General features: G+C 37.4%; 1 protein-coding gene across 1 annotated transcript in view; it reads right to left on the bottom strand.

Annotated features, from left to right (window-relative positions):
• LOC116662698 overlaps positions 1 to 27,247 on the bottom strand; it is a 485,265-nt gene that overhangs the window by 118,537 nt on the left and 339,481 nt on the right. The window contains exon 3 of the mRNA XM_032476646.1: positions 4,024 to 4,219. Coding sequence (XP_032332537.1) covers positions 4,024 to 4,219 — 196 coding nt within the window. The remainder of the gene's footprint in view (positions 1 to 4,023; positions 4,220 to 27,247) is intronic.

Below are 27,247 nucleotides of genomic sequence, written 5' to 3'. Positions count from 1 at the left end.
AAGAACCTATAAACAGCTGAAATTGGCTTTTGGAACTTTCATGAGATGACCCCAGCCAGTGTGCTCAAGAGTAGACTGTCCATAGTAACCTCTTTACTAGCAGCCAGTGAATCAGTTTTATTCCCATCACCATCCCCCCAAATGCAAAAACAAACTTCACTGATCCTAGAATATCTGTAGGTTTTTTTTTAACCTCTACCCACTTATAAATCATGTTCTCTGATGACAGTATGGTAGTTATCTCCTTTACATATGGATAAACTGCTATTTTGCTCGCAACTGACTAACTAAAATGGCTGAGTTGTTCTTCCAAAGTTGTTCTGACACAAGCAAGCAGCTCCATTATAAGGACAAGTTCCAGGAGGGTTTTCTCAAATGCCATGAAATAGTAACTCAGGATCAGGTAATAACAAAAAAGACTAGGCTGCTGCAAACTATGAAGCAAGTCAGTAAGGACTTACCATTTCACTTTCTGGTTTTACTTGCCCTTCTGGCAGAATGTAAACTCTATCAGAAGGCAAAGTGAAAACCAGTAGTGAGATAGCAGAATAGGGTCATCGTAAGTGCAACAACCATCAGGGGAGACTTCTTATATTCAACTAAACTTTCAGACTCACAAGACTATCACAGGCCTTCCTGACCTCAGCCGACTCTGGAAGATGCAGAAGGGAGTCTGCTTCCTGGCCGGTAAAGGCAGCGTCAGGCTTCTTCCTGAGGAGTCTGGGCAGCAGCTGATGCAGCCATCCACACAGCCACTCTGCCACTCCTCCCTCTGCTCTCTCACCTCACCTCTGTATGGGGAAAACTGCGCTGGTCACTTGTGAAAAACAGCGAGGAAGATTTTATTCAAGACTACTGCAACAGGGGAAAGAGACTGAACACAACTCCCCTGAAACAAAAGAGGAGATTTTCAAATACTGGGGTGAGCTAATGGGAAAGTCCTGGAGGATCTTCACTGGGAGAATCCTCAATGTGATTAGGCCAGCTCTTTTTGCTAATTGTCCCTTATTTCTTACTAAGGTTAGGCTCCTACTCTGCCAAAGAGATTGGGGACAGGGGACCCATCTTTCTTGATGATTACATTTCAAAGGGAGGACCCCTAGGTCCTTGAGAAAGATATTCTTGGATTGTAGAAGATTTACATTTCAAAGGGGGCAGAGAAGACTTTAAAATGCCAAGTTTTCTAAAGTTAATACTCTAAGAAAAGCGAGGTCAGGGGCCTACCGTCAGGAAGAAATCTGTCAAAAGTTTAGCAAAGCTGAGGGGAGTGTTAAGGCAATCTGGGTCACCCTAGGTGATAGTTCAGGCGCAAAGGAATGGTTTTTACACTGGGTAAAAAGCCTCCTGCCCCATGGAATCCCAGATTTTTAGAGACACTTCCACAGGTCCTCACAAGGGACATGTCAAACTATGAGTCATCACATTCAGGGCGGTCCAGAGTATGGCTCCCTATTAGATCTTTATAATTCTTTCAATTCAGATGCAATTTACCAATCCAGGGTCATTTTTTCCACAAGCAAAGCTTCCTAATAACACAGACGACATTTTATCCCTGTCAGGTTTCCAAATGGGAAAACAACAGAAATTTAGCAGGGAGTCAAATTCTTATGTGGAAGGGGAATGATTTTTTGTTATCCTTCACTCTTAATAGGTGTCATACTTGTACTTTACCTCTTTGCTTATTCTCCAAAACTCTCTCTCTAATCTTCCAAAAAAATGCACATGTATGAAAACGTACATCATCATGCACACGTAGCTACACATCCCATCTGTCATCCTGTCCTGCACCATTCAAAGTTGGGTAAAATTTCTTCCTAGTGAAAGTTCTTTTCAGTTTCACTATTTTGTAATTCTACTAAGTTCAATAAGTGTGTGACTCATGTTACTGGTTATGAACATATACTTAGTTCTCTCAGTATTCTAATTTTCTATTTCTTTTTCTTGGGTTTCAAATTCATTTATCCCACCTTGGAAAGTAAGCCTTGATGGACACACATATTTGTGTATTGATTTTAGACCTCGTCCATGCAATTTGTATTTATCCAGTTAGTACTCGCAATGGCCAGGCCCTCTCCTATGCATTAGGTAAATATATGCCCTTTCTGTCATAGAGGTTGTCAGTTGGAATATAATGGATCTAATTTCTTTCCAACATAATTTGACAAAAATTGTTATAAGAGATACCTGGATGTGAAAATTGAAAATAAAAAATGAAAACCAAGGAAAAATATACCCAAATGTGTTAGATGTAAGGTTCAATATAATTGCTGTAACTATACCTTAAATTTAATTGAGTCTCCTAGGAGTTAGCGTAAAAAAAGCAAATATGGTATCACAATGTACATTAAAAGATGCTGAAACAAAATAGTTTCTTTTTTTCCTGAGGAAACAAAGTTTGGGTTAAACATTTTTCTCCCTGTTAATAAATCCTAAAGTAAATTTCTTACCAGGAGTTTTACATAGGGAGTGTTGTTGCAAAAAATTAACTTAGCATACCTTTTATATAATACTAACAGAAATTAAAACAAGATATCACTCAGTTATTTCTAAAACAATCTTGAATAAAAACTTGAGCAGTATATAAATGTATAAGTCAGTAAAAGTAACTCTATAAAGAGCTAAGTGGATATGGTCCTGATATACAGCTGCCTCATGTTTAAAGTGAGCCTAGACTAGGACCGAGAGCACCAAGAGGAGATGAATGGATCCTCCCCCAAAACCCTTTCCCAAACGGAATTCATTTCAGTTTTCAGATGAAAGCAGGCAATGGGATGCTGCATATGTTTCAATGATGTGATGAGGGCAATGGAGTTGCTTATTGCTACTTGAGAGGAAATCTATATGTTTGGAGCTCAATAGAGTAGGTATTAAAGTTCACATGGCTTTTGTGATGCTAAGAAAAACCAACAACAATTAGCTGGTGTTCTCTCACAGAGGAGATTTTCTTTTGGGAAAAGCACTGGACCTGATTCAGTCCTTGATTAGCAAAGTGTTCAAACAAGTTCCCAGAGTCTAGCCTCATGGATCATGGGAGATGCTTGAACCAAGAAAGGTTTTCATGTGGGGTGCCACCAGTCACTGCCACACAGATGGGGGCAAACGTCTTGTTCCGCTTTGGTACATATTTCTCATCTCCGTGAATTCTGGTCCTGCGTGCCAGAATTAAGTAGCTATAAAATGTACACTCTGACTAGAAAACTAGTTCCCTTGCAAGGTAAAGTTATTCATTACTGGCTTCTCATACTCTGAACAATACCCGCCATGAGAAATATTTCATTGTTTAACGCATGCTGTGGAATTCTTTGTGGCAGTAGCTGGACGGCAAGGTCAGTCATCTTTTGACTTCGCTCTTGGCTCATGAGAGTAAACAATACTGTGAGTACATAATGGTGACAGCCTCCTTCTTTATGGATTGAGGGCATAAGACCAGTTCATCTAAAAGAAGTATCAAGCAATAAAGTTCTCAGATGAAAGTAAAGGGTGAGAATAGTGCCAAGGGTCAGTCCTCCTTGCCTTAATTCTTGTAGCATTATAAAAATACATAGTTTACAACATGCAATAACATGGCCTTATGTATTAAGGCCACAAATCTTGTCTGCTGGTTAATCCCAGCAGAGCCAAACTGGGTGAAAAAAAAATTATCCTATTCCTTACACAAGCTACTCATTTGGAATACAAAGAAATCATTTTGCATTGAAACATACATCACAACCACTCAGAAGGAAAGCTGATTTTGTCTGGTGGACCTGGGAAAATAAATCAAGGAATAATGTGGAGGAAAAAAAAAGACCTAGGTTAGTCACAGTTGATCTCCTTCTACAGTGAATTTAATTTACTCAGCAAGGTAATTCTCAGTAACCCTTTGAAAATAGCTACTTTCATCAAAATGCAGTTCTACGTTTTATTAATTGAGTTACCTAACATATGCAGGATAATAAAAATTATTTATCTCTTAGGTAAAATTGAGGAAAAACACAACAGGATTTAAGAGTCTTGCCCAAATAAAAGAAGAGGCATTTTTACCTTCAGTTTTGAGGAGCTTCCATCAGCGAAGTCGTTGGATCTGCCTGATGTGATGTCCCAACCTCTAATTTTTTGAAAAGCCCTTATCATGCAGTAGTCATCCTGCATTAAGTCAGTGTTGCACGTGAATCGGCACTCCCAGTGTGCTCTAAACACGGGACTGTGGTTCATACCTTTCCCCACCATTCTTCTCATCCTGATTAACAAACAGGAGAGAAACAAAAAGCGTTTAGTAGATTATTTGTGTATTTATTTGTTCTACAAATACTTGGTGAGTGTCTGCCACATTTCAGACACTGCCATTTCTAGGGATAAAGCAATGATTAAGACGGATATTCATCTTTGTCTACATGGAGCTTATGATCTAGTGAAATAAAAGAAATCCTCAACCAGACATTTTCAGGGTGGTGAGGGCTACACATAGGGGAGGTCCAGGCACTCTGGGCACAGAAGGGCTCCTTGAGGAGGCTGACATGAAGGTTGGGCTGAGACTTGAAGAATCAGTAGAAGTTTTGAAGTCATCTTATTCTGTAGTCTCCATTTATGTGAAGAGACCTTATCGAAGAAAAAAATTCAATGGCTCCCTTTGTCAGTTTAGGCTTCTGAGTGTCCTGACCCATCCAGATGCCCTAGTGTAAACAATAAAGGAACAGGGTCACTGACTTCTTAGTCAGAGGTTTAGCTCTCCTGAGGGCTCAGAGCACTTGAAATATTTGTTTTCCCACTAATCTTAACCTAGGCTTTTTATTTTTTCTACAAAGAAGCTTAAAATGTCACTTGTGATTACTGAGAATTTTTTACATCACCTCTTTCCTACAACCTCTTTCTTCAAGGGAAGTCAACATAGGAATTCACACCTTCATTTCGGAACAGCAGTTCTTCACCCAAGATACAGTTTAGGGAACTTCTAACTTGAATGAGATAAAAATGACATCTTCACTTCAGCCTTAATTTTTCTTCTCTAACCTCTAAAAGGTAGCATTATTTTCATTTTGAATACAGACAACAAACCATGGAAGTATCAGCAGTACCTGTGACTTTACAGACCAAGAGAAGCCAAAGATTCTTTATATTATATATACACAGGTACAATGTATAATGCTTTTGTCATTGTTACAGATCTTCAAAATTGTTTTTCTCCCACCACTGCTTAGAATGATAGCGGACAGATCACATGTGATCATACGTGACTGTGATCTTTCTACCTACAGCTGCTCATAATGCCCGGCTGGACAACTACACGGCACCTAGTAGTCATTCCATCATCAAATGGTAGCAAGTTTTTATACTGGTGACCCAGGCACCCACACTGAATTTTGGTATCATGTTTATCATTGTTTATTCACCAATACACAAACAAAGGTAGGTCATTCACATGGTTTGAATGGATAGTTCAAATGAGATTTCTTAACTCTCTGTAAAGATACATGTTTGTAATGTGGCACGAATGTGTAAACAGCCTTCACTCTGATGTAGCTTTTAAAAATAAAATTTAACTTTAACTTGTCTACATTTTAAATACACTATCTTATTATTTGATATATTAACAAAAATTCATCTTTAATATTTTATAATTGTACTATAATGGGTTTCCTTTGTAATCTTAGGTGTATTATTCTTATTTTATGCATTTAAAAACATTTTTATGAGAGGGAATGTATAGGTCATACCAAACTGGCCAAGGAATAAAAAACATTAAGAATCTCTGTTTTATAAACTAAATGCTCATCAAGAGATGAATGGATGAAGAAAATGTGGTATATAGGTATAGGATGGAATACTACCCAGCCATAAAAAAGAATAAAATAATGCCACCATTTGCAGCAACAAGGATGGACCTGGAGATTGTCATACTAAGTGAAGCAAGCCAGAAAGAGGAAGAAAAATAACATATGATATCATTTATATATGGAATCTTAACAAATGACACAAATGAACTTATTTACAAAACAGAAATAGACTCACAGGCATAGAAAACTTATGGTTGCTGGGGGGAAGGGGAGGTGGAAGGAAAAATTAGGAGTTTGGGATTTGCAGACACTAACTATTATATATAAAGTAAATAAATAGCAAAATCCTTCTGTATAGCATAGGGAACTCTATACAATATCTTACAATAGCCTATCACGAAGAAGAATATGAAAAAGAATATATATATATATATTTATTTACATATATATGTAAAAGAATATGTAAAAAATATATATACATATAAAACTGAAACACTATGCTGTGCACCAGAAATTAACACAACATTGCAAACTGACTATACTTCAATAAAAAAATACATTCCACCTGATACAGAAATTAAAATAATTCAGAACAGCCTTAGACTTGCCCCTTATGCACATGGAAGCATAATAACCATTTATTTGGTAACATTTTAATTTGTTGAACCCAATATATTCATCCATTTAATTCAGCAAATACATGCTGAATCCTAGGATCCAGACATTGTATTAGACACTGAAGATGCAGTAAAAGTGGGGAGATGAAACAACATAGTCTGTGCCCTCATATTGCACAGTCAAGTGAGGGACATAGATTATTAAACAACTTATTACAAATCCAGGTAAGACTACTGTATAGGTTTCTATGGATAGACATAAGAGTGAAATTTCCTGAGGAAGTGATATCTGATCAACTTCAGGAATAATGACTTTAAAAAAAGCTAATGTAATCTTGGGATGCATTAATACAAACTGAATTTTACATACACACACACACACACACACACACACACAAAGAATCCCTGCTTTAGAGCAACATTTCCCTGGTTACATTGCAATACCAGTGCTGAAAGTAGCCCTTCTGAAACTTCCAGAGGACAGCAACGGCCTTACACTGGTAAACCTTGGATGCTTATGTAAAGAATATGGTAAAGGTGACCTAAGTTCTCTACAGTCATTTCTCTGCCATGCTGATACACAATCACTGGCTTGGGCTTTTAAAAAACATTTTTACTGAAGTATAACACACACACAGAATTGGGTACAAATCACAAAATATAAACTATCACAAAGGGAATGTACCATAGACTACCATCCAGGTCAAGAAATAAAATATTCCAGCACCACAGAATTCCCCTATGTGCCCCTTCCCAATCATTCATTCCTCCTCCTCCTCCAAGGGTTACCACTCTCTTCACTTCTAATACCATGTTAGTTTTGCCTGTTAGTGAACCTTATATGAATGGAAACAGCTGTAAGATTCAGCCATGTTTATGTGTATAGCTACTGTCCATTCATTCTTGTTGCAATACAGTATTCCATTGTATGACTATACCACATTTTATTTATCTATTCTACTGCAGATGTACAACTGCATTGTTTCCAGTTTGGGGCCATTACAGAAAATGTTCTTATGAACATTATTGTCTATGTCTTTTGGCACATATGAAAACTATTAATAAATGAGTATGCAAATAGTCAATTTTAGTAGTCATACAGCTTTCTAAAGCTGTGATACCAATTTATATGACCACCAGCAATGGATGAAAGTTACAGTGGTTCCACATCTTCGTCAGTCTTGACAATACTTAGTGTCAATCCTATTATTTTCAGCTATTCTGAGGTGTTATCTCATTGCTGTTTTAAGAATATCATGTGTATAAATTCTATGGCAGAAATTTACATACCAATTTTCTGAAAAACATGTTTCAATGTCAAACAATCGACAGAAACAAGAGACAAGTTTTTCTTTAAATATATGGATGCTTAGTAAAAGCTCAGACCATTTTTTGCTTACATTTTGTGTAGCTGAAAAAAAGGAAAGTAAATCACTGGGTTTCTATCAGCTACTCTCTGTAAGGGCTTAACGATAATCAAGACCACATGATGCCTGATTCCCAGGGTCTCACAGTCAGAAGGAGGAAGCAGACAAATGAATATGTGTTAATAAATCAGTGTGTTAAGAGCCGATGGAAGCACATAAGACATTACGGATTCTGTTTCAGGAGATCTGTAAATGGAGCTCTAAGCTTATGTCAAAGGATGAAGACACTCTAGACAGGTGAACAAGTGAGGATTGGGGAATTAAAGAGAACACTTATAAAAAGGCCCATCACCACCACCCCTCCGACGGACGTAAGTGAAATAAAAAAGATGGAGCCTAGAGATAACTGAGGTACACGTAAGGTCAAGAGTTCTAGAGAAGTGGCATGGGGAACACTGTTGGCAGCACAGTGGGAGGGACGCTATAAGACTGCTTAGCACTTGTGCACACAGACACGTCACCTAACCATTCTTTCTGCGCCCACAGTATGCTGGGTATTGCTGGGTCCCCTGGTGCCACAGTCTAAAATGAATAAATGGCCCAGAGGGCCACAGACCTGTAGACACTCTGGAGCAGGTCACGAGGCAGGATGAAGAGGGTACTGCTTTCATCTGCCAAAAACCAACTTGAATGAGGACATCTCAATGGATTCCAGTGGTTTTCTGACAATTCCAAGGAAAGGTCCTCCTCTCTCTCCCCTGTCCCACTAACTTTTACTTTAGCATGTATAAACACCTGGAAAATTAGATATAACTTCAGGAAAAGAGGGGGTATATCGAAACTGACTGAGATAGAGTTTCTGTCACTAGTAGACTGGGAGTTTAAATTAGAAGCTAATTTGTTATGGCAGAATAAAGAGTTACTTTTACCGTATACTAAGTTATGGGAGTAAGACTTGCATCTTCTACAGTTTTCTTCCTCACAGTGCCTGGCCACCCATATGTGGAGTGGGTTAGATATTCTCAGGGCAGGTGTGGAAGAAGGACAATAGGAAACAGAGTGAGAGGATCTAGCAAAGAGCTCCCGTTTGATGATAGTCCACAGAATCTAGACTTACTAGGAAATAAAGGAAAAACACAGAAGCTAACACGTCTGAGAAAAGCATGCAGCCAAGGTGCTCTTAGAGTTTAAGGGTCAGGAGGGATAGCCCTGAATGAGGGAGGTGGAAGGGAGGGAGGGAGAGATGGTCAAAGAAGAGAATGCTTATACTGTGGGAGTTAAAAGCTTGAACTTCAGGCAGACATTTTTATTTTTAACCCTAGTTCTATCATTTACTTACTGTTTAACTTTGGACAACTTACTTAACTGTTTGAAGCCTCGATTTCCCTCTCATTAAAATGGGGGTCATTATAATATCTACCTCACAAGAGTTGAAATCAGAATTAAGTGAAATAATAAATCTAAAGGTGATAGCTCAGTGCCCTGGTACATGGTAAGTGCTTAATCCATGGCAGCTATTATAATTGGTCAAGCAATTACTGTTATGGGATTCAGAATGATATAGTGTCCACACTGTGGACAAGAGTTGCTGAGGAAAGACAGTTTAAGACTTTGGCATTGAGGAGGTCAAGCATATCTGGCTGGGTGGCAACCTCTATAAACTCGGAAGTCAGTGCAGTGACATGATTTGAGGTAGAGCAGAATTCTGCGAGCTGGATGCCACAAAGTACATTAGCCAACAGGGGGTGAGCAGATAGTCAGCAAAGATCACGTGGAGGAAGGTCATGAGCATCAGCAGCAGGAATTTTTTTCAGAAGTGGAAGAATGCAAGTTCAGAAGTGACACTAGGGGACCAAAAAGTGTGAGCTTCATCGCCCAGTGCAGATGCAGGTGACCGCGAGAAGGAGCAGCATTCACTTGAAAGAGGTGTCAGAGGAAGAGTCCTCAGGGAGAACCAGGTTTCAGTTAAAGCTTAAATGGGACAAAGAGTTCCAGAAAGTGGGAGAAAGGCAGTAGAATTTGTGTACTGTGGTAAAAAGCATCAGAGGGGACCTGGAAAGGTTTGCGAGGAAGAGAAGCACAAGGGGTTGGAGAGACTGAGGGAGCCCTGAGCAGTGGTGTCCACCAGAAGCCCCTACAGGACCCTGCAGGATAGATCCTACGGGTGACCCGTAACCCTTTCAAAAGACCTGAAAAGACTCAGACTTCTCTGTGCTCTCAGGGTTGAAAAGGCAAAAGTGCATAAATCAGAAACAGGTACACACAGACTAAAAAGAAATTTGGTTGGAAAAAAACTGAAAGCAATTTACCAAATCAGCATATCCAATAATACTTGTCCACAATCCCCACTCAACAGCATCCCAATAAAACCCGAGACACTTTGCTAATGAAATAACCGCACCAGAAAGGCATCAGAAAACTACCGAGGCATATCCTGTTCAAGACAAGCACCAGCTGCGTTTGTTGGCAAATCCCAGAAGCTGTGAGGCAATGACTGGCTTTTAGGGAGCCACTTCAGATACTTCACTTCTTTTGGTTTAAAAAAATTGGCGTTTAGACTGTCTTTGAGCAGGCCTTACAGCTACTGAGAGGGCTTTGTGTCTCCAGGACACAGTCTCATCTCAGTGCCCTAGACACCTTTTAGGGAGACTGGAGAGATCTGCCTGTCTGAAAAACACAACTGCCAAAGTCAACTTTGACTGTGGCTTTGCTTCCAGTTCCAAGTGCTTTTCAAACAGCAGGGTTGATGCTGCCAATGCTAAATACTGCATGTGAAATAATAGCAACATCCATAATAAGGGACATAAATGAAGATAAAATCCTTGTGTTAGGAAAAATAAATAAAATAGTGATGGAGGAGAGTTGTGATAGGACCTGCTCCTTATTTAAATCCATTATTTTGCTGTCTCCAGGTAAACGGCACAAAGGTGAGAGAGATCTTTAAGCCTGTGTGGCAGAGACAAATTTTGTTAGGAAGTAAGAAGCAGTGCAGACATCTGTCTGCCAGGACAAGCAACTTCAGACCAGGTGAAACTCTCTTCGGCTCATTCAGACATTTGGAATAAATCATAGGCTGCCGGCTGGAAATAACCTGTTGGGAAGGATTTCCTGAGACGCTAATAATATGCTCGGAAATTCAACATGCTGAACAAAGAGAGCACTGTTGCAGAGTTCTGCCATGAAGCCGGCGCACCTGGCACTCTGCTGGGACGCCAAGGCCCTTGCGGCCACTGTCTGAAGTTGCAGGGGTTTTCCGCAGGGAGCACCAGGAGCTGCTGCATTTGCACGTGGTTTAGAAGAAAAAGTGTGGCAAGAACGTGGAACTGGGAGTCAGGCCGACGTACGACTGAAACCCTATTTTGTCACTCACAGTGTGTGTGACCTTGGATTAGTTACCTATTCTCTCTGATGTTGTTTTAGTTCCCTTTATACAAACTGGGGTTAGCACCGTGTGGTAATTACATGAGGTGAAGTATGGAAGGCATCTGGTGAAGCTCCCAGTCCTTAGAAAATACTAAATAGCACTTACCACACAAATAAAGCCCCAGATCCATATGCTTAATGGGGAAAGGAAGAGTTTATTCATTATAAAACAACTGTGCTGTTAGCTGATCATGTATTCACACCAAGTCCGGAAGAATTTACAAAACAGTCCCCAGGTTCCAGAATATCTTCCAACTTTTCCAAAAACCACATGGGTATAGAGGTTCTGGTGCGGGATCCCTTAGGCTGTTCAACATTCAGGCTCTCAACTAGTTGAGTCCCTCATGCTAGACTCTGAAGCTCTAACATGACCGCATGACCACCGCCTTCCTTAGTAGCCAGAGAAATGTATGCTTCCCAAAGGGAATTCTTTTTCTTTCTCTACTTTTCTCCTTTCCTCCAAAAGCCCCACCTCTTAGTCTCCTGTAGAGGTTGTCAGTTGAATGAATCTAGATGATTTCATCATGAATAAGCCCAAATGGGAGTGGGAAAGAGGATTCAGGGGTCCCTGGAACTTAAGGAGGTAATCAGACTTCTTAGACACTCAAAGATGGACCTTCTCTCAGCAGTTCTCCTGTGAGTTACAATATTTAAAATTTTTAAACTCTTCCTCAGCTGTAAGAGGTACTTTGCCTCCCTGGCTTCTTCCTGCCATGCTAAGTATATGTATATATGTTGGAAAGGTGAGTGTTGAAGAGGAAAAAAATCCTATCCTGCTGTCTGTCGTTCCTTTGGAGCTCTTACAAAGGGAGGTACAGCTACCTTTTTCCTAATGGTTAAAGACCGGCTAAAGTGTTCTTCCATGCCCTAAGACCAGCAAGTCTCCTGGTATGTTCAGCTCTTACGAGACTGCCCTGCAGGATCTTCCATTTGCTTCTCCACTTGTTCTTTTAAGTAGAGATGCCAATATATAATTCTATATGCCAATCTCCGGTACATTGGCCAAGAAACACTGGCTGGTCCCTTGGGCTATACCACCACTATTTCTTTCTATTCTTCACTCCTCTAAATGTCCCATCTTGTTCCCCTGATTTATTTCATAAGTGACAGTGAACTTAACCAACCCACTATAGAATATAAGGAAGCTTCCAACAGTCAGCCACCTCATACCTACTTCAGAAGCCTAAATTCCATAGCAAATTCAGGTCTCCAGGCCATTGTTCTTGCTATCATAGTGCTTGGTTTTCTTTTTTCTGTTGCACATTGTTACACTGACCCACCATATCCAACGACCAATAAGCACTTGGAGTTCATTGCTTAAGTGAGAAATATATACTAAAGGAAGTTGGTCCCTTTTTGTCCTCTTGTCATATACCACAAACCAGCGCTGAGTAGCCAGAGATTCTTTCTAAACTTTGAAAAATGAGACTCCAGTGGTGTCATTTCTAGTAACACTGTATACTGTGTTATAGTATATACATAGGAAATTCGTATATTGGCTTCACTGAGATGCCACTGCACAACCACTGGACTGGCAAAACTGAAGAAAGCTTGAACAAGTATCTCTGGTATGTCTGTGAAGAAAAGGGTACTCTCATATACTAATGATGTAAGTATGAATTACTACACTGCAAACATCTATTAAAATTAAAAGTACTTATACCATTTAACCTAGTATTTCAACTCCTAAGAATCTATGCCATAGAAATGAAATATTACAGTCTGAAGGGACATTTGTAGAGATATTCACTGAAGTATTACTCATTTTGGATGACAACAGAAGACAAATTTAACACCTATCAATAGGAAAATGACAATACATTTTTTATACCCACACCATGAAATATGACAGAGGCATGAAAACAAATAAATTAGAGTTGTACTAAATTCACAAAGAGTTTTCCATGAGAAAAAGTGTGTTCTGTAAAACAATGACAAAAAATAGGTTTTATACATACATATACCTCTTTATAAAACTCCACCAATTTGAATAAAAAGATGGGAAGTTGTTAAAATGGATTATTTGGTAGGGGTAGAGACACAGGGTAGCATGCTGACGTGGGGAGAACAACAAAACGTCCAAGTAAACACCTTATGTAATCTTAATCACAGTTGTATGTAAAAAAAATTTTTAAATAATGATACTTATGAATTGTTCTACACCCTCCAACGTGGACCTCACTTCAATGTCCTGGCTGCAAACTCACAGGAGGGAAGGCCCTGTACTGAAAAGTTGTGCCTCAGGCAACTCAGCAAGATGTTTTTGTTTATCTAGAACCTTCTTTGATCCATGCTATTTACTGAGTCCCTTAAACAGCTTTACTCTCTAGTGCTGTTCTGAAACTGTACTTCTCCTCTATTAAAAACTCCATATTCAAAAATAACAAAATAATGCCATTTGCAGCAACATGGATGAAACTGGAGATTGTCATTCTAAGTGAAGTAGGCCAGAAAGAGACAGAAAAATACCAAATTATATCACTCATATGTGGAATCTCAAATAAAAGACAACAAACCTATTTACAAAACAGAAACAGACTCACAGACATAGAAAATAAACTTACAGTTACTGGAAGGGGGAGAGGGTGGGAAGGGCTAAATTGGGAGTTAGAGATTTGCAGATACTAACTACTATATATAAAATAGATAAACAACAAGTTTATACTGTGTAGCACAGGGAACCATATTCAGTATCTTGTAGTAACTTATGGTGAAAAAGAATATGAAAACGAATACATGTATGTTCCTATATGACTGAAGTATTGTGCTATTATATACCAGAAACTGACACAGCACTGTAAACTAACTGTACTTCAGTAAAAATGTATTTAGGAAAAAAAACTCCACATTCCATGCATAGCTCTCAGAGATGGAGGAGGAGTGACCGACTTCTCAAACACCGGGTACCTTTACTTGTTTTTCTCTTGCATAGTCTCAGGTACACACATTTTTATCTAATTACACCAGCACCTCCAATAATCTTTAGAGCCTAACATCCCTCTTTCTCATTAATGAAGTATAACTTTGTTTTAGAAAAAGCCTATGAAATTTAGTCCAGTGAGATAAATCTGAAGGAAAGCCGCCTTCCCTTCCTCAGCCAAATCTAAGTGATTAATATGCACTCCCGAAAGACAACACTGAGAACTGCCACTCCTCACTCCCCGGTAAAGGGCAAAGTTATGGTGTAACAAATGTTACTCCCTTCACTGGGCTCAGAAGAACACACATTTACCAGGCACATGCAAGGGTTTGAAACAACGGGATAATATGGTTTCTTGGTTCACAGACAAATGAAAAGTGATCCTCTGAAGAACGGTTTAGAAAATTTCATAGCATTACAATTCCATTCAGTGCTTCTCATCTTCTGCACAGCTCATATCCCTCTTAGGGAGAGAGGCCATCCTCCTCTTGTCTGAACTTAATTCTTAACCTCATCTCCATCCCCACTTCTGCACTGGGCACATGAGGAGCAGCCTCCTCTTCCTCTTTCCTCTAACTGTAGCTTCCTGCTAGTACACGGCTAATATTTAGGAAAGTTAACTACACACTGCTCCTCATTCTGCTAACGGCAAAATCAGCTGAGTACCTAGAAGACGCCCAGGTTGTGTCCAAGGAGCTTACCTATTTTTGACCAGTCTGAAAATCTGAGAGTACCATCTCAGATGTGTACTTAATTATCTCAATTCCACAGTTTCCTTGGGAAATTCTAGTCCACCATATGCCCAAGATACTGGTTGCTTTCTAATTTAAAAAATATTCTGTGATTGGAAACCATTGTCCCACTAGTGCTTAGTACAACTCATTTAGTCTAGCCTGTGGCTCCACTGGGCTCTTAAGAATAGCTTGAAACTTCTGGGCCATCATTCCAAACAAATGGCCCAGATTATTTTGTAAAGTTTAATCTAACAAGGCAGGGTCCTGAAAATGTTGCCTGTAGGACCAAATTCACTCTCCAAATACCCCTAGATCTTCTGCAACTTTTGCAACATTAAACTGTGATTCCCTGGGCACATGCATTACACCATTAAATGTGTATCCTCCTTATGCTGGTTACAGAAGCAGGCCCCACTGCTGAGGGAAGTCCTGAGAGCTTGCTTAGGAATCTCTCTCTCCCACTCCTTAAAAGAAAACAAACAAACAAACAAACAAACAAAAAAACAAACCTAGGAGGTCCTCAATCACCACTTTTTCCCCCACAGATGCCAATATTTCAACCCGGCTCTAAAATGTCTTCTACATTGACTGACTAAGACTTGAACTCTTCTACCCAATTCTTGTTTTTTGCCAATTCTTCCTAAGTAGTCTCTGCCTGTTCTGTTTCTACTCAATCTAATTGTAATAACAGGAAGACTGTGGAGGGCCCTACAGCCTGCGGTCTGCTGACAGAGCTTGGCTGTATGAGGCTTCCAACAACATTTGATTCATCTTTGAGCACTTTTTTTGTACAAGTTCCATGGGCCCTTTCTCTACTACCTTAAATAAAACTTTTTTTCCTAATTTCAAAAAAACTAGAAGTCTTTTATCTCACTTTGCTGGATAGTGAAGATACTGGCAAGCATTCTCTACAATCCTAAGGACTTGTTTACTTTGCCAAGCAGATGGTGGAAAAAAGGTACCTCACAGTTGTTGTATTTTGTATTTTCATGATTAGGCATGAGAACAAGCGTAATTTCATGTTTACTGGCCACTATGTTTATTTTTTCGCTAAGTGATTATTCAGAGACTGCTGATATTTCTGTTGAGGGCTCGTATTTCTTATTTTGAATGAGTTTATCAATCCTTTTGCCAGAGTAAAAAAACAAGAGTAGACACGTATTGATTGTTAGAGTAAAATTGTCACAAGCATTTTGGAAAACAGTTTGGCCATACTTTCTAAACTTAAAACAGGAGAGTAAACTATGAGCCAGTAATTCCATTCTTAGAATCTGTCTTAAGGAAGAATCTCCCTCATGTTTTTAAGGAGATACATAATGAATGTTCATTGCAGCAGCCTTTGGATAGAAAAAATTTGTAAGTTAACTAATTGTCCTTAATTGGAGAGTATAGCTAAATAAATTATTTCCTTTACATATAAATACAAAGAATTAATACCTTGAATATATAGAGAATAAGTAATTTATGAAGACATCATTCTTGTGAAAAATACCATAATGCTGTATACAAACCTAAATCTCTTTTATTACCACTCCAAATCCCAGGTCCCTCCAGAGAGGCAACCATTATTATCAACTCCCTATGCACCAAGTACATAGCCTTTTTTCCATTTTTCCACTGATTTCATTTCTTTTTTCTTTTTGAATTCTAGATTTTGAATATACTCTTGATATGAATCCAATTTCTTTTACATATACTGCAAATACTTTATTCCAGTCTGTTGTTTATCACCTCTTTCTATAATCTCTTCTCTCTCTTCATCATAAAGAAACTTCTGTTCTGACATCAGATTTATCAGTCTTTTTCTTTATGGCTTTTGGGGCTTGTCTAATACGGTTTATGCTATCCCATGTCATAAACATAGTCATAAGCTTTCTTTTTTTTTCCACATAGTAAAGAATTTATTTTGAGAAGAATAAATTATGACTTTGTAGTTTTTCTAACACAAATTGAATGCTAAAATGGTAGTCTTATTCTAAGGCTTTTAAAGCTTAATATTAATAAGAAAGCATTTAAGAACTTCAAATCTCAAGTTTTAGATCAGAAAATATTATCAGTATAATACAGAATTTTCAGCCAAAATTTACTCTTGAAAAGATGATAAAGGAAGGCAAGATTATAATTTCTCAATTTTAAGAAACAGAAATATCTTTGCCAAAAATAAAACTGCTATATTAACATTTTTAGATAATTTTACATTACAAGAGGAATCACATTCATTCTTTGGGTAATTTTACTTTTTCAGTCACACACTACTGAAGATGTCCTATAATATGAAAAATTAGTTCTTTCTAAATAGAGTAGAGCAATGGTCATAGTCATATGCTTTCTACTATTATTTTTATAGTTTTGGTTCTTGGTACAAAATCTTGATTACATGTAGGGCTTATTTTTGTGAATGTCATGTAATATAACCTTATTTCTTATTTAATATATAACCAATTTCCTTGAAACTATTTACGGAGTACTTTACATTTTCTACACTGCTTCGAAATACCAATTTTACAATACAGTATTTCCTCAAACGTGCCCAGGATAAAACATTAGAACTATCCTATAACTCTAATCCATTGAATTCACAGACACCAAATAAAGATCTCAAAATAAGTAATAAAACATTAGCTAGCATTTAAAACCCACTCACACAGATAACAATCTTTTTTACTAGAATAATCTCTTATTCCATATTGTTCATAGTAGTTTCACTTTCCTGATTGAACCACAGCTGACACAATAGTTTTAAGTATGGCCTACTTCTTGGGATTCATCAACTGTACAAACAAGATATACTGAACTTCATCATGAGAGACATATAGAATCAATGAAACTGGAGCACACATTAAAAACAGCAGTAGAGTAAGGCAGACCAATTAAGGAGAGGTGCTTGTTTCTATTCTATAGATGAGAAAAAATGAGGGATACGAAAGTGGTGGGATTTCCCCAAAGTCTTAAAGTAAGAAAGTGGCAGAGCATAAATTTAAACATGTGCAGTTAGTCCAGATTCCATGTACTTAACCACCACCTAAAGTGACTTCCGATTGGAATGATTAAACATTCATGAGTCCATAATAGAACTTTAAGTTTTCCTGCAGTGTTTACTCAAAGCCTGTCTATTTACCTACATTTCCATATGTAGCTTTATAAGAGCAATAAGCAATTTCTGCATGGCTACAATTTTAAACGTCATAGAATTTATTGCCATGCAGTTAAAAATAGCCAGACAAAAATCTTAAGAAAAAGTGTTTTAAAATGTAACAGTTCTCTCATTAATGCTCAATTTGCATGACCAAGACCTAAATAAAATAATAATAATAAATTATTCTATTTCCAATGTCAAGTAGATTTTCCACTTACAATGATGGTATAATTACAAAGTAATATTTTATATAGTTATCAGCACATACCTAACACCTATGGAATAATAACCTTGACCTCTGACAGCTGACATAGCAGCACTATTCAGATGGTAACGTGTGTAGTTAGCAGAGTGCCCATCAAATCCTTGCCAATCAGGATATAGTAGCTGGGATCATTATATATCAGGTTATTCCAAAAAATAAGCAATGCAAGTGTAGCATATGCTGTTCTTAAAAATGAAAACTGGAAAAGAAAATTATAATGGGTACAATTCATTACCTTTTCCTTTTTTTATATAAGCAACTTGTTTTTTTTTTAATTGACACCTAACATTATATTAGTTTTCAGGTGTGCAACAGAATGATTTGGTATTTGTCTATATTTTGAAATGATCACCACAATAACTCTAGTTAGTATCCATCACCATATATAGTTGCAAACTTTTTTCTTGTGATTAGAACTTTAAAGATCTACTCTCCAGCAACTTTCAAATATAAAATACAGTATTATTAACTATAGTCACCATGTTATAGTTGACTACAGTCAATACCATATATTGAAGAGACTGCCTTTTTCTCATTTTATGTTCTTGGTTCCTTTTTCATAAATTAATTGACTATATGTGTGTGGGTATAGTTCCAGGCTCTGCATTCTGTTCCACTGATACATATGTTTATTACATTATATCCCCATGACTTATTTAATTTTACAACTAGAAGAGTTTATACCTTTTGACCACCTTCACCTATTTCACATCCCCCTCCAACCCCACCCTTGTCCCCTGCTTCTGGCAACCATCAGTCTGTTCTTGTACTTATGAATTTGTTTCATTGTTTCAGATTATATATATAAGTGAGATAACACAGTATTTGTCTTTTTCTGTCTGACTTATTTCACCTGGCATAATAGCCTCTAGGTCCATCCATGTTGTCACAAATAGCAGTATTTCATTCTTTTTTATTGCTGAATAATATTCCAGTACACACACATCTTTTAACTGATTTATTTATTTATACTTAAGTATAGTAGATTTACAATGTTGTGTTAGATTCTGGTGTACCGCAAAGTGATTCAATTTTATATAATATATGTATCTATATTCTTCTTCATATTCTTTTCCATTATAGGTTATTACAAGATATTGAATATAGTTCCCTGTGCTGTACAGTAGGACTTTGTTGTTTATCTATTTTATATATAGTAGTCAGTATCAGCTAATCCCAAACTCCTTATTTATCCCTCCCTTACCCATTCCACCCCCAACCATAAGTTTGTTTTCTATGCCTGCAAGTCTGTTTCTGTTTTGTAAATACATTCACTTGTATCATATTTTAGATTCCACATATAAGTGATATCATATATTTGTTCTTCTCTGCCTGCCTGACTTCACTTAGTGTGATAATCTTTAGGTCCATCCGCGTTGCTGCAAGTGGTATTATTTCATTCTTTTTTTATGGCTGAGTAGTATTTTATTGTATATGTATGTGTGTATATACATATATAGCACATCTTTATCCATTCATCTGTCAAAAGACATGTAGGTGGTTTTCATATCTTGGCTGTTGTAAATAGTACTGCTATGACGTTGGGGTGCATATCCTTTTGAGTGAGAGTTTTCTCCAGATATATGCCCAGGAGTGGGATTTCTGGATCACATGGTAACTTCATTTTTAGTTTTTTAAGGATCCTCCGTACTGTTTTCCACAGTTACCGCACCAATTTACATTCCACTAATAGTGCAGGAGGGTTCTCTTTCCTCCACACCCTCTCTAGCATTATTGTTTCTGGACTTTTTAGTGATGGTCATTCTGACTGGCACACACATCTTCTTTATCTAGTCATGTGTCAGTAGACACTTAGGTTGCTTCCATGTCTTGACTATAGTAAATAATGCTGCAGTGAACATGGGGGTATATATATCTTCTTGAATTAGTGTTTTCATTTTCTCTGAATAAACATCCAGAAGTGGAACTGCTGGATCATACGATCATTCTATTTTTAATTTTTTGAAAAAACTCCAAACTGTTTTCCATAGTGGCTGCATCAATTTAGATTCCCACCAACAGTGCACCAGGATTCTTTTCTCCATATCCTCACCAATACTTGTTAATTTTTGTTTTTGTTTTTAGGTAGTATCTCATTGTGGTTTTGATTTGCATTTTCTTGATGTTTAGTGATGTTAAACATCTTTTCATGTGCTCATTGGCCATGTGAATGTCTTCTTTGGAAAAATGTCTATTTGGATCCTCTGCTCAGTTTTCAATAAAATGTTTTTTCCTGTTATTGAGTTGTATAAATTCTTTATATATTTAGGGTATTAACCCCTTATGAGGTACATAATTTGTAAATATTTTCTCTCACTCTTTTATTTTGTTGATGGTTTCCTTGTTGTGAAGGAGCTTTTTAATTTCATGTAGTCCCACCTGTTCAGTTTTGCTTTCGTAGCCTGTGATTTTGGGGTCAATTCTAAAAAATTACTGCCAAGACCAATGTCAAGGAGCTTATTATTTGTTTTCTTCTAGGAGTTTTATGGTTTCAGGTTTTACATTCAAGTATTTAATCCATTTTGAGCTGATTTTTGTGTATGGTATAAGATAATGGTCCAGTTTCACTCTTTTGTATGTAGCTGTTCAGTTTTCCCAGCATTATTTACTGAAGAGATTATCCTTGCCCTATTGTATATTCTTGGTTTCTTTTTCATGAATTAATTGACCATATATGTGTGTGTTTATTTCTGGGCTCTCAACCTTGTTCCACTGATCTATGTGTCTGTTGCATCAACCTTTCTTAAATCATACTTAGCACTGAAATGTTCTCAAGGGTCTAGAACACCCATACCAAAGGAGACCAACAACAGCAATACGTAGTCAATTGAATTCTGCATGATCTGATAGTAAGAAAAGACAGAAATCTCATTCAACTGTAAACTCTTCAAGGACAAAGAAAGCAACTGAAGAAAGTTCAAAAGAAAATTAGTTTTAGTATCAGATTGCTGTCATCTGTTTTAACCCCCTTTTATTAGAGAGAGAATTATGGAAATATTTAAAATATAATGAATGTTATCAGGTTCAATTTGGAAGGAATAAAGGATTTTCATAATATTAAGAAACTATTTTAGTCTCTCAAATAAATTCCTAGATTTGCACACATCAAAATTAGCCCACATTCTCTAGCCTAGACAGACAATGGTGTCTTCATAACGGAGAAATCTGAAGGATCAGAGGGCCAACTGCTTTATGTACAGTCCTTGAGCACCACAAAGAAGAATGTGAAGAGTCACCAAAACTGTCTCATCAATACCAAATTGCGAAACAGGCCATAATGTCAAATAATTTGAAAACATGGAGAAAATTGGGACATTTTGGGAGGTGGGAGCAAACAACATAAATACTTCCATTTCATTAACGGAGTGCTGCTCAAAAGCCCAAAAGACTGACTTAAGATCATGAAATGAGTCAGAAATAGGAAGATACTGTCTTTTCAGCACTACTCCTTAAGTGAAAAAACAAAAATGCCATCTTGAGTCAATTAAAACTGGAATGCTGTAAAAATGAAAGAAATTATCAAGGCACATGATTTTGAAAAAGAGAAAGTTCACTTTATAGCATATATAGATTTTTTTTTTTTTTTGGCATTTTAACTTAAAGGGATATGGCCCTAATTTAGGTCTGAAAGGTCTTGTGAAAGCAGCAGCAACAATCTTCCACCTGGGTAAGTAAGCACGCCAGGGAGCCACCATTCGTCTCCACAATAAATGGACATGAAAGAACTAAATGAACATTTAAAAAAAAAGCTTGCCATATTCAGCAAATCTCTTCAGAGCCTTACAGATGGATTGAAATAAAGCATTATCCAGATTTATTTCATGCATTAACCAATATGAAATAATTAAACAGCAAAAACTCCAGGAAGCCAAAAAGGTCATTGTGAAAAGATCTTTAAAAATTGAAGGGAAAATATTTGATAGTGGAGAAGGGAATTAACCACAGGGAACATCAGGTTTGAGTACTGGAAGAGAAGCTTTCAGATAGCCAGGTGAGTCTGTCCTGTTCCAGAAGCACCGAGGGGAGCAAACATCTTATCCTAGATGGCAGCAGCACAATCACGCTGTAGCACTGCACAGTCTGAGCAACTACAAACGGAAATAGAAAGAAGCAGAGCTGTGAACATAAACTTTCAGGATGAACATCCTGTGCTCAAAAACCGACCTCTGAGGAATTACTAGTGTGAGAGAGAAATTCTTCCAAAGATCGTATTAGCTGTGATGAGAGTGACCAATTGGGACGTACATAAAATTAGGGTGCAACCTGGCTCACAGCAATGCCAGTACTACCATATTTGTACTCTATCACTACCCTCCTGCCTATATCTGATAGATAGAGAGGTCAGACAGTAGAAAATAACCCTAGATGAGCCAGTGTCTTTCTCCTGAGAATGTGGAGTTGGAACAGAAAGACATGGGGGACACACACTGAGTCACGACAAGGGAAGCATTCTAAAAGAAGCTCTGTGAAGGCCAGTTACTGAGTCCCAGGCCCACCTCCCATCCCTACCTCAGAAGCATGATTGTTAGCTTCTCTGGATTGTGTGTAGCTCCCTCCAATAACTCCATTTTCTGCCTGAGTTACCCAGAGTCATTTTCTCTCTGCTGGCTGCAATAAAATAAACCTTGCCTAATATATCTGTCCAGTGTAAAATGTCACAGAACGATGTGAGATGTGAATGAATTTGAGCCACATAAAAGGAACAAGCAAATGACTGCTGAACAAAATGCTCATCATTCAGTACAAAGTACCAAACATAACCAGAAAACAGGTATTAGTCTCATCTACTCCTAATCAGGAGATGGTCAGTAACGGACCAGTTGAAATGTAGAAGACATACTACCTACGTTTTTTTTTTTTTTGGTATGTGCACTTAAATGAATAGTTTACATATTTTATGTATGTTATTCCATAGTGTGCGTCTAGTTCTCCTGGAAGGGTTAACCAAATTAATCCTTTAATGGCTAGAGAGCCCAGACCTTACAACATGATGCCTAAAAAAGACATTGCTATCTGCAGTTTCTATAGTTATGCAGGTAAGATATATGTATAGTAAATCAGGTAAGCTCAAACAATAAAGATTGCAGCAGGGCTGGTGGGGCAGGGAGAACCACAATAAAATGAGCTGTGCCTATATTTTGAAGTAATCTGGGCAGACAATGCTTATCTTTAAGACAAATGATATGGAGAACCCAAGAGGGCAGTGCTTTAGTTGATACATATTTCCAAAGAGGCTCTCTTGGACATGTGCACCACTTCAGTGTGTATTATATTAGCAAGATACATTTTATAGGATGATTAAGTTTTGAAAGTAAGTTACAAGTATATCAACCATCCCGTGCAACTGTGCTTTCTCACAAATTATATGGGAAAGCTGACTCTTTCACTGCAATGCACAGGATAAAACTGTAATCAGATACCTGGAATTCATTGAAAGAGTAGCATCAGTATCAGTAGCATGACGCTGGAGATCAACAAAATTCATATTTAAGAAACTTATGGGTTTATTCTTTTATTAGACCTTTCCTGTATTTGTTTTTAAGTGACCTTTTCAATACAATTGCTGGTGATATATGAGGCTTGCCACCCCTCTACGGTTTATAATTTGTAACCTAATTAAAAGTAATTGTCTTGTGTTCTAATTTCATTTAACACATATTCTGAATTATTGACATTGTTGATTGTTCACTTGGTGGAACTTAATTAAGTGTGTTCTATTATGATAAGGCTTAATACATAATGATTTTTAATATCTTTGATAGGACAAGAAAGGAACAGAAAAGATCTGTAATTGCTTAATTCTACCAAAATGAAGATATTACATTTTGTTTATTGCTTAAATTTTACTTCTTGCAAAAATGAGGAATTAGAAAATGATTTTTACTTTGCTAATATTTAGTGAAATTGATATTTTATTTTAGAAACCCCACATAATATTACAGAACAACATCACCAAACCGTATTTCTGAAAGTCCAGACGGTGTAATCCTGTGTGAAATGTGGGATGTGATGGATATATTGTTTAGTTTTTGAACTCATCAATGGGAATGCATTTGATAATAGGCATAGCTACTGTTCAAAGATAAGTGGAGAAAGTTAAAAACAAAGTCCTATTGATTCTTGTCTTCTGAGATTTTAAAATAAAAAAGTAGAAACATGGGGCACTAATGTGCTCTTTTATACCCAAAGATAAAATGGTTATTATTCACGACATTTTAACAAACAAAACAGAAATTTAACAGTTCACATAATAACAACACACTGAGATTTTTCAAAGGAGTTTCACATACATCAACTCCCGTTTGATAATAAATAAACCATGAACTACAGCAAGCAGTATTCCCAATTTAAAGAGAAATTTGAGGTTTAAATTGTTTCATGTTCCTGCCCAAGACTCTTCACAGCTGGGATTTATACTTTAGTTTTCTGGTTCAAAATCCTGGGTTTTTTCCCCCCCATAATGTTACAATCGAACATATAATGTTGCCACTGCTCAAAACATTTTTTTGAGCTATCTTTTTGAAATTCCCTTCAGAAGCAATTTATGAGCCATGAAAGCAAGCTAACTTACTACTATGTACCAAATATCTCAGATTTTTGTGAGCAGTAACTATTTTTCATTTCTAAAAAGCCTTGAGATTATAGAGATGGGTAAATTATTGATGACAAAAATTCCAGTCATAGAGAAAGGCAGCTCACTCTTTTCATCCAGACATCCAGTCATTAATTCAGTTAGTATTTATTATTTTGCCTATTGTGTACAAAATATTGCATACAGAGGTGACACTTAGTAGTGAAGAGACAAAAAATTATCAAGGTTTACAGTGAGTGCAATGGTAGATAGGAAGAAAAAAATAAGTTACAATAAAATGTGATAAGTAATCTGACAGAGATAACACTGTTCCTAGTAGATAATATTGGAAGTGATTTTAAACTATGGAAAGAACGATGGTGCCATCATCCCAGCCATATCAAGGACAACAAGAGTAGGGTATCTAAGCACAGAGACCCTGAAGTTACACTCCGTGGACTTCAATATGTTGATTCTTAGCTGGATGATTTTGGAGTTTGTAGAAGCTGATTAATTTTACAAAACCTTAGTGTTTTCTCATCAAAAAGGAGCTACCTCGAGAGAATAATGAGGAGGAGAATGCTCTGAGAGGAGATCAAGACATTCAGAGGATTCCAAAAAACTTCTTTCTGTGGGAAGTGAGGAAGACCCAGAGCGTAGAGTTGCCTGGTCCTCCAGCCATCCTAGAGTATCATCACTTAGCCAACAACAGATGGGAATGGAGGTTCTGTTCTCTATTACAAAGTATTACAGAGGAATGAGGACAAGAAAAAAGGAAAAAAAAAAAAAAAAACCAAACCCAAAAACTTGCAGATGTTTTGGAAATGTGGCAACTTCTAAGCTCCAAAGGATGCAAGAGATTTAAGGAAAAGTAGAATTAGGGGAACTTTTGCTATGTTTAATTGGCGATACCTCTGTTAATGTTCATTTCTGAGAGATCTAAATAAAGGTGGGGTCTTGTGCTTAATTACCTTTATTGGCTGGACTATGCTTTTTTGAAGCTTACACTCTGCAAAAACTGAACCACTTTAGACCCAGGATTGCTGTGGACCACACACGTTAGTGTAACATACGCTGATGCTCTAAAATGCTTAGCATAGTGCTTCACACAAAGTAAGCACTCAAAAAATTAGTGTCACTGTCATTATTCACAATGTACAGTTTGTAAGCTTCTATTTTTATTGCTTATATGTCTAAACTAAATCTAATTTTAATTTAAAGAAACCTATAAAAGATGTACAGTAAAAGAAAGACCAAACTCAGTAATATTGGATATATTTAAGAGAAAAAGAGGTCAAAAGAAACTATTTGCACAAATACTAAGCTAAGCTACAACAGGGGGACATAAAACAAAGGTCTTTTCTTTCTGCAGCTAAGGCAAAAGAAACATTCAGAGGAACATAGCTCCAATTGTCTAGTAAAGCAGAATAAATATTTAGGAGAAAGAAGTTTAAATGTGTTTAGCTGAATTTGAGTGCTGAAAGAAATTAGTCACAAGGATCTTTACATCAGAATGACCGAACAACATAATGCATCATATCCTTGACAAAAGTTCTAATGCAAAAAGTGCAGGGATGGCTAACATATAGCTATTTATTGTCTCTCTTTTTGAAAGCTGAGAACATAATAGGTTTCTGCAAAGACAGTTCTACTGACATGTGACTTCATGATGCTTTATTGTATCATTGAGATACAGCTTGGGAATAATTCGGCCATTGAGATTAAACCAATGAATCAGAATCACCAGAGGTAAGGCCCAGGATTACATATTTTAAAAGTTCCCAAAGTGACTCTAGCAATCAGACAGCATCAGGGAGACTGCTAGTTGCTCCCTGCAGATCCATTCCCTGCTTTGTCCTTATAGGAACAGAACACTTGATTTCTGCTGCCTCCTGCCTACCCAAAATAAGAACTAAATTTCCCAGCCTCTTCTGTTGGGTGTCGCCATGTGACTATGTTTTAACAGAAACTGACCCCTTCTGGACTTGTCCTTAAAGTAGAGGCCATGCTAATTCTTTATCTTCCCCTCATCCTGCTGCTTGGCTGATGGTACTCCATCATTTACCATGAAGCTGGGACCCCCAACATGGAAAGTTGAGAGTAACACTGGGCAGAGGCTGGTCTTTGGATGATTTCAGGGAGACTATACTAGCCGTAGACCACCCGCCTCCAGGCTATTGCTGTGAGAAAGAAATAAGCTTTCATCATGTTCAAGCCACTATTATTTGGCTAGTCATTAATTAATACAGACAGCTCTCAGAGTCATTTTCTAAAATGATAACAAACTGAAAACAGATTATTAAATTTTACCTTAATACTTTACAGGCAAATTTTAAATTGTGACGGTCTTGATTTCCAAGAACACTCCTGGAATGTGAAAGTAGGATCACGCTATTCACACAGAGGATGCGTCTCTCTGGTCTGCCAGAGCAGGCAGTGGCCATTTTGTCTAAAGTCTATG

This window comes from Camelus ferus, chromosome 3 (assembly GCF_009834535.1).
Source record: "Camelus ferus isolate YT-003-E chromosome 3, BCGSAC_Cfer_1.0, whole genome shotgun sequence".
In the NCBI taxonomy this organism is placed as follows: Eukaryota; Metazoa; Chordata; class Mammalia; order Artiodactyla; family Camelidae; genus Camelus; species Camelus ferus.
The sequence above is the reverse complement of the archived record's forward strand: the minus strand, read 5'-3'. Positions and strand labels throughout refer to the sequence as shown.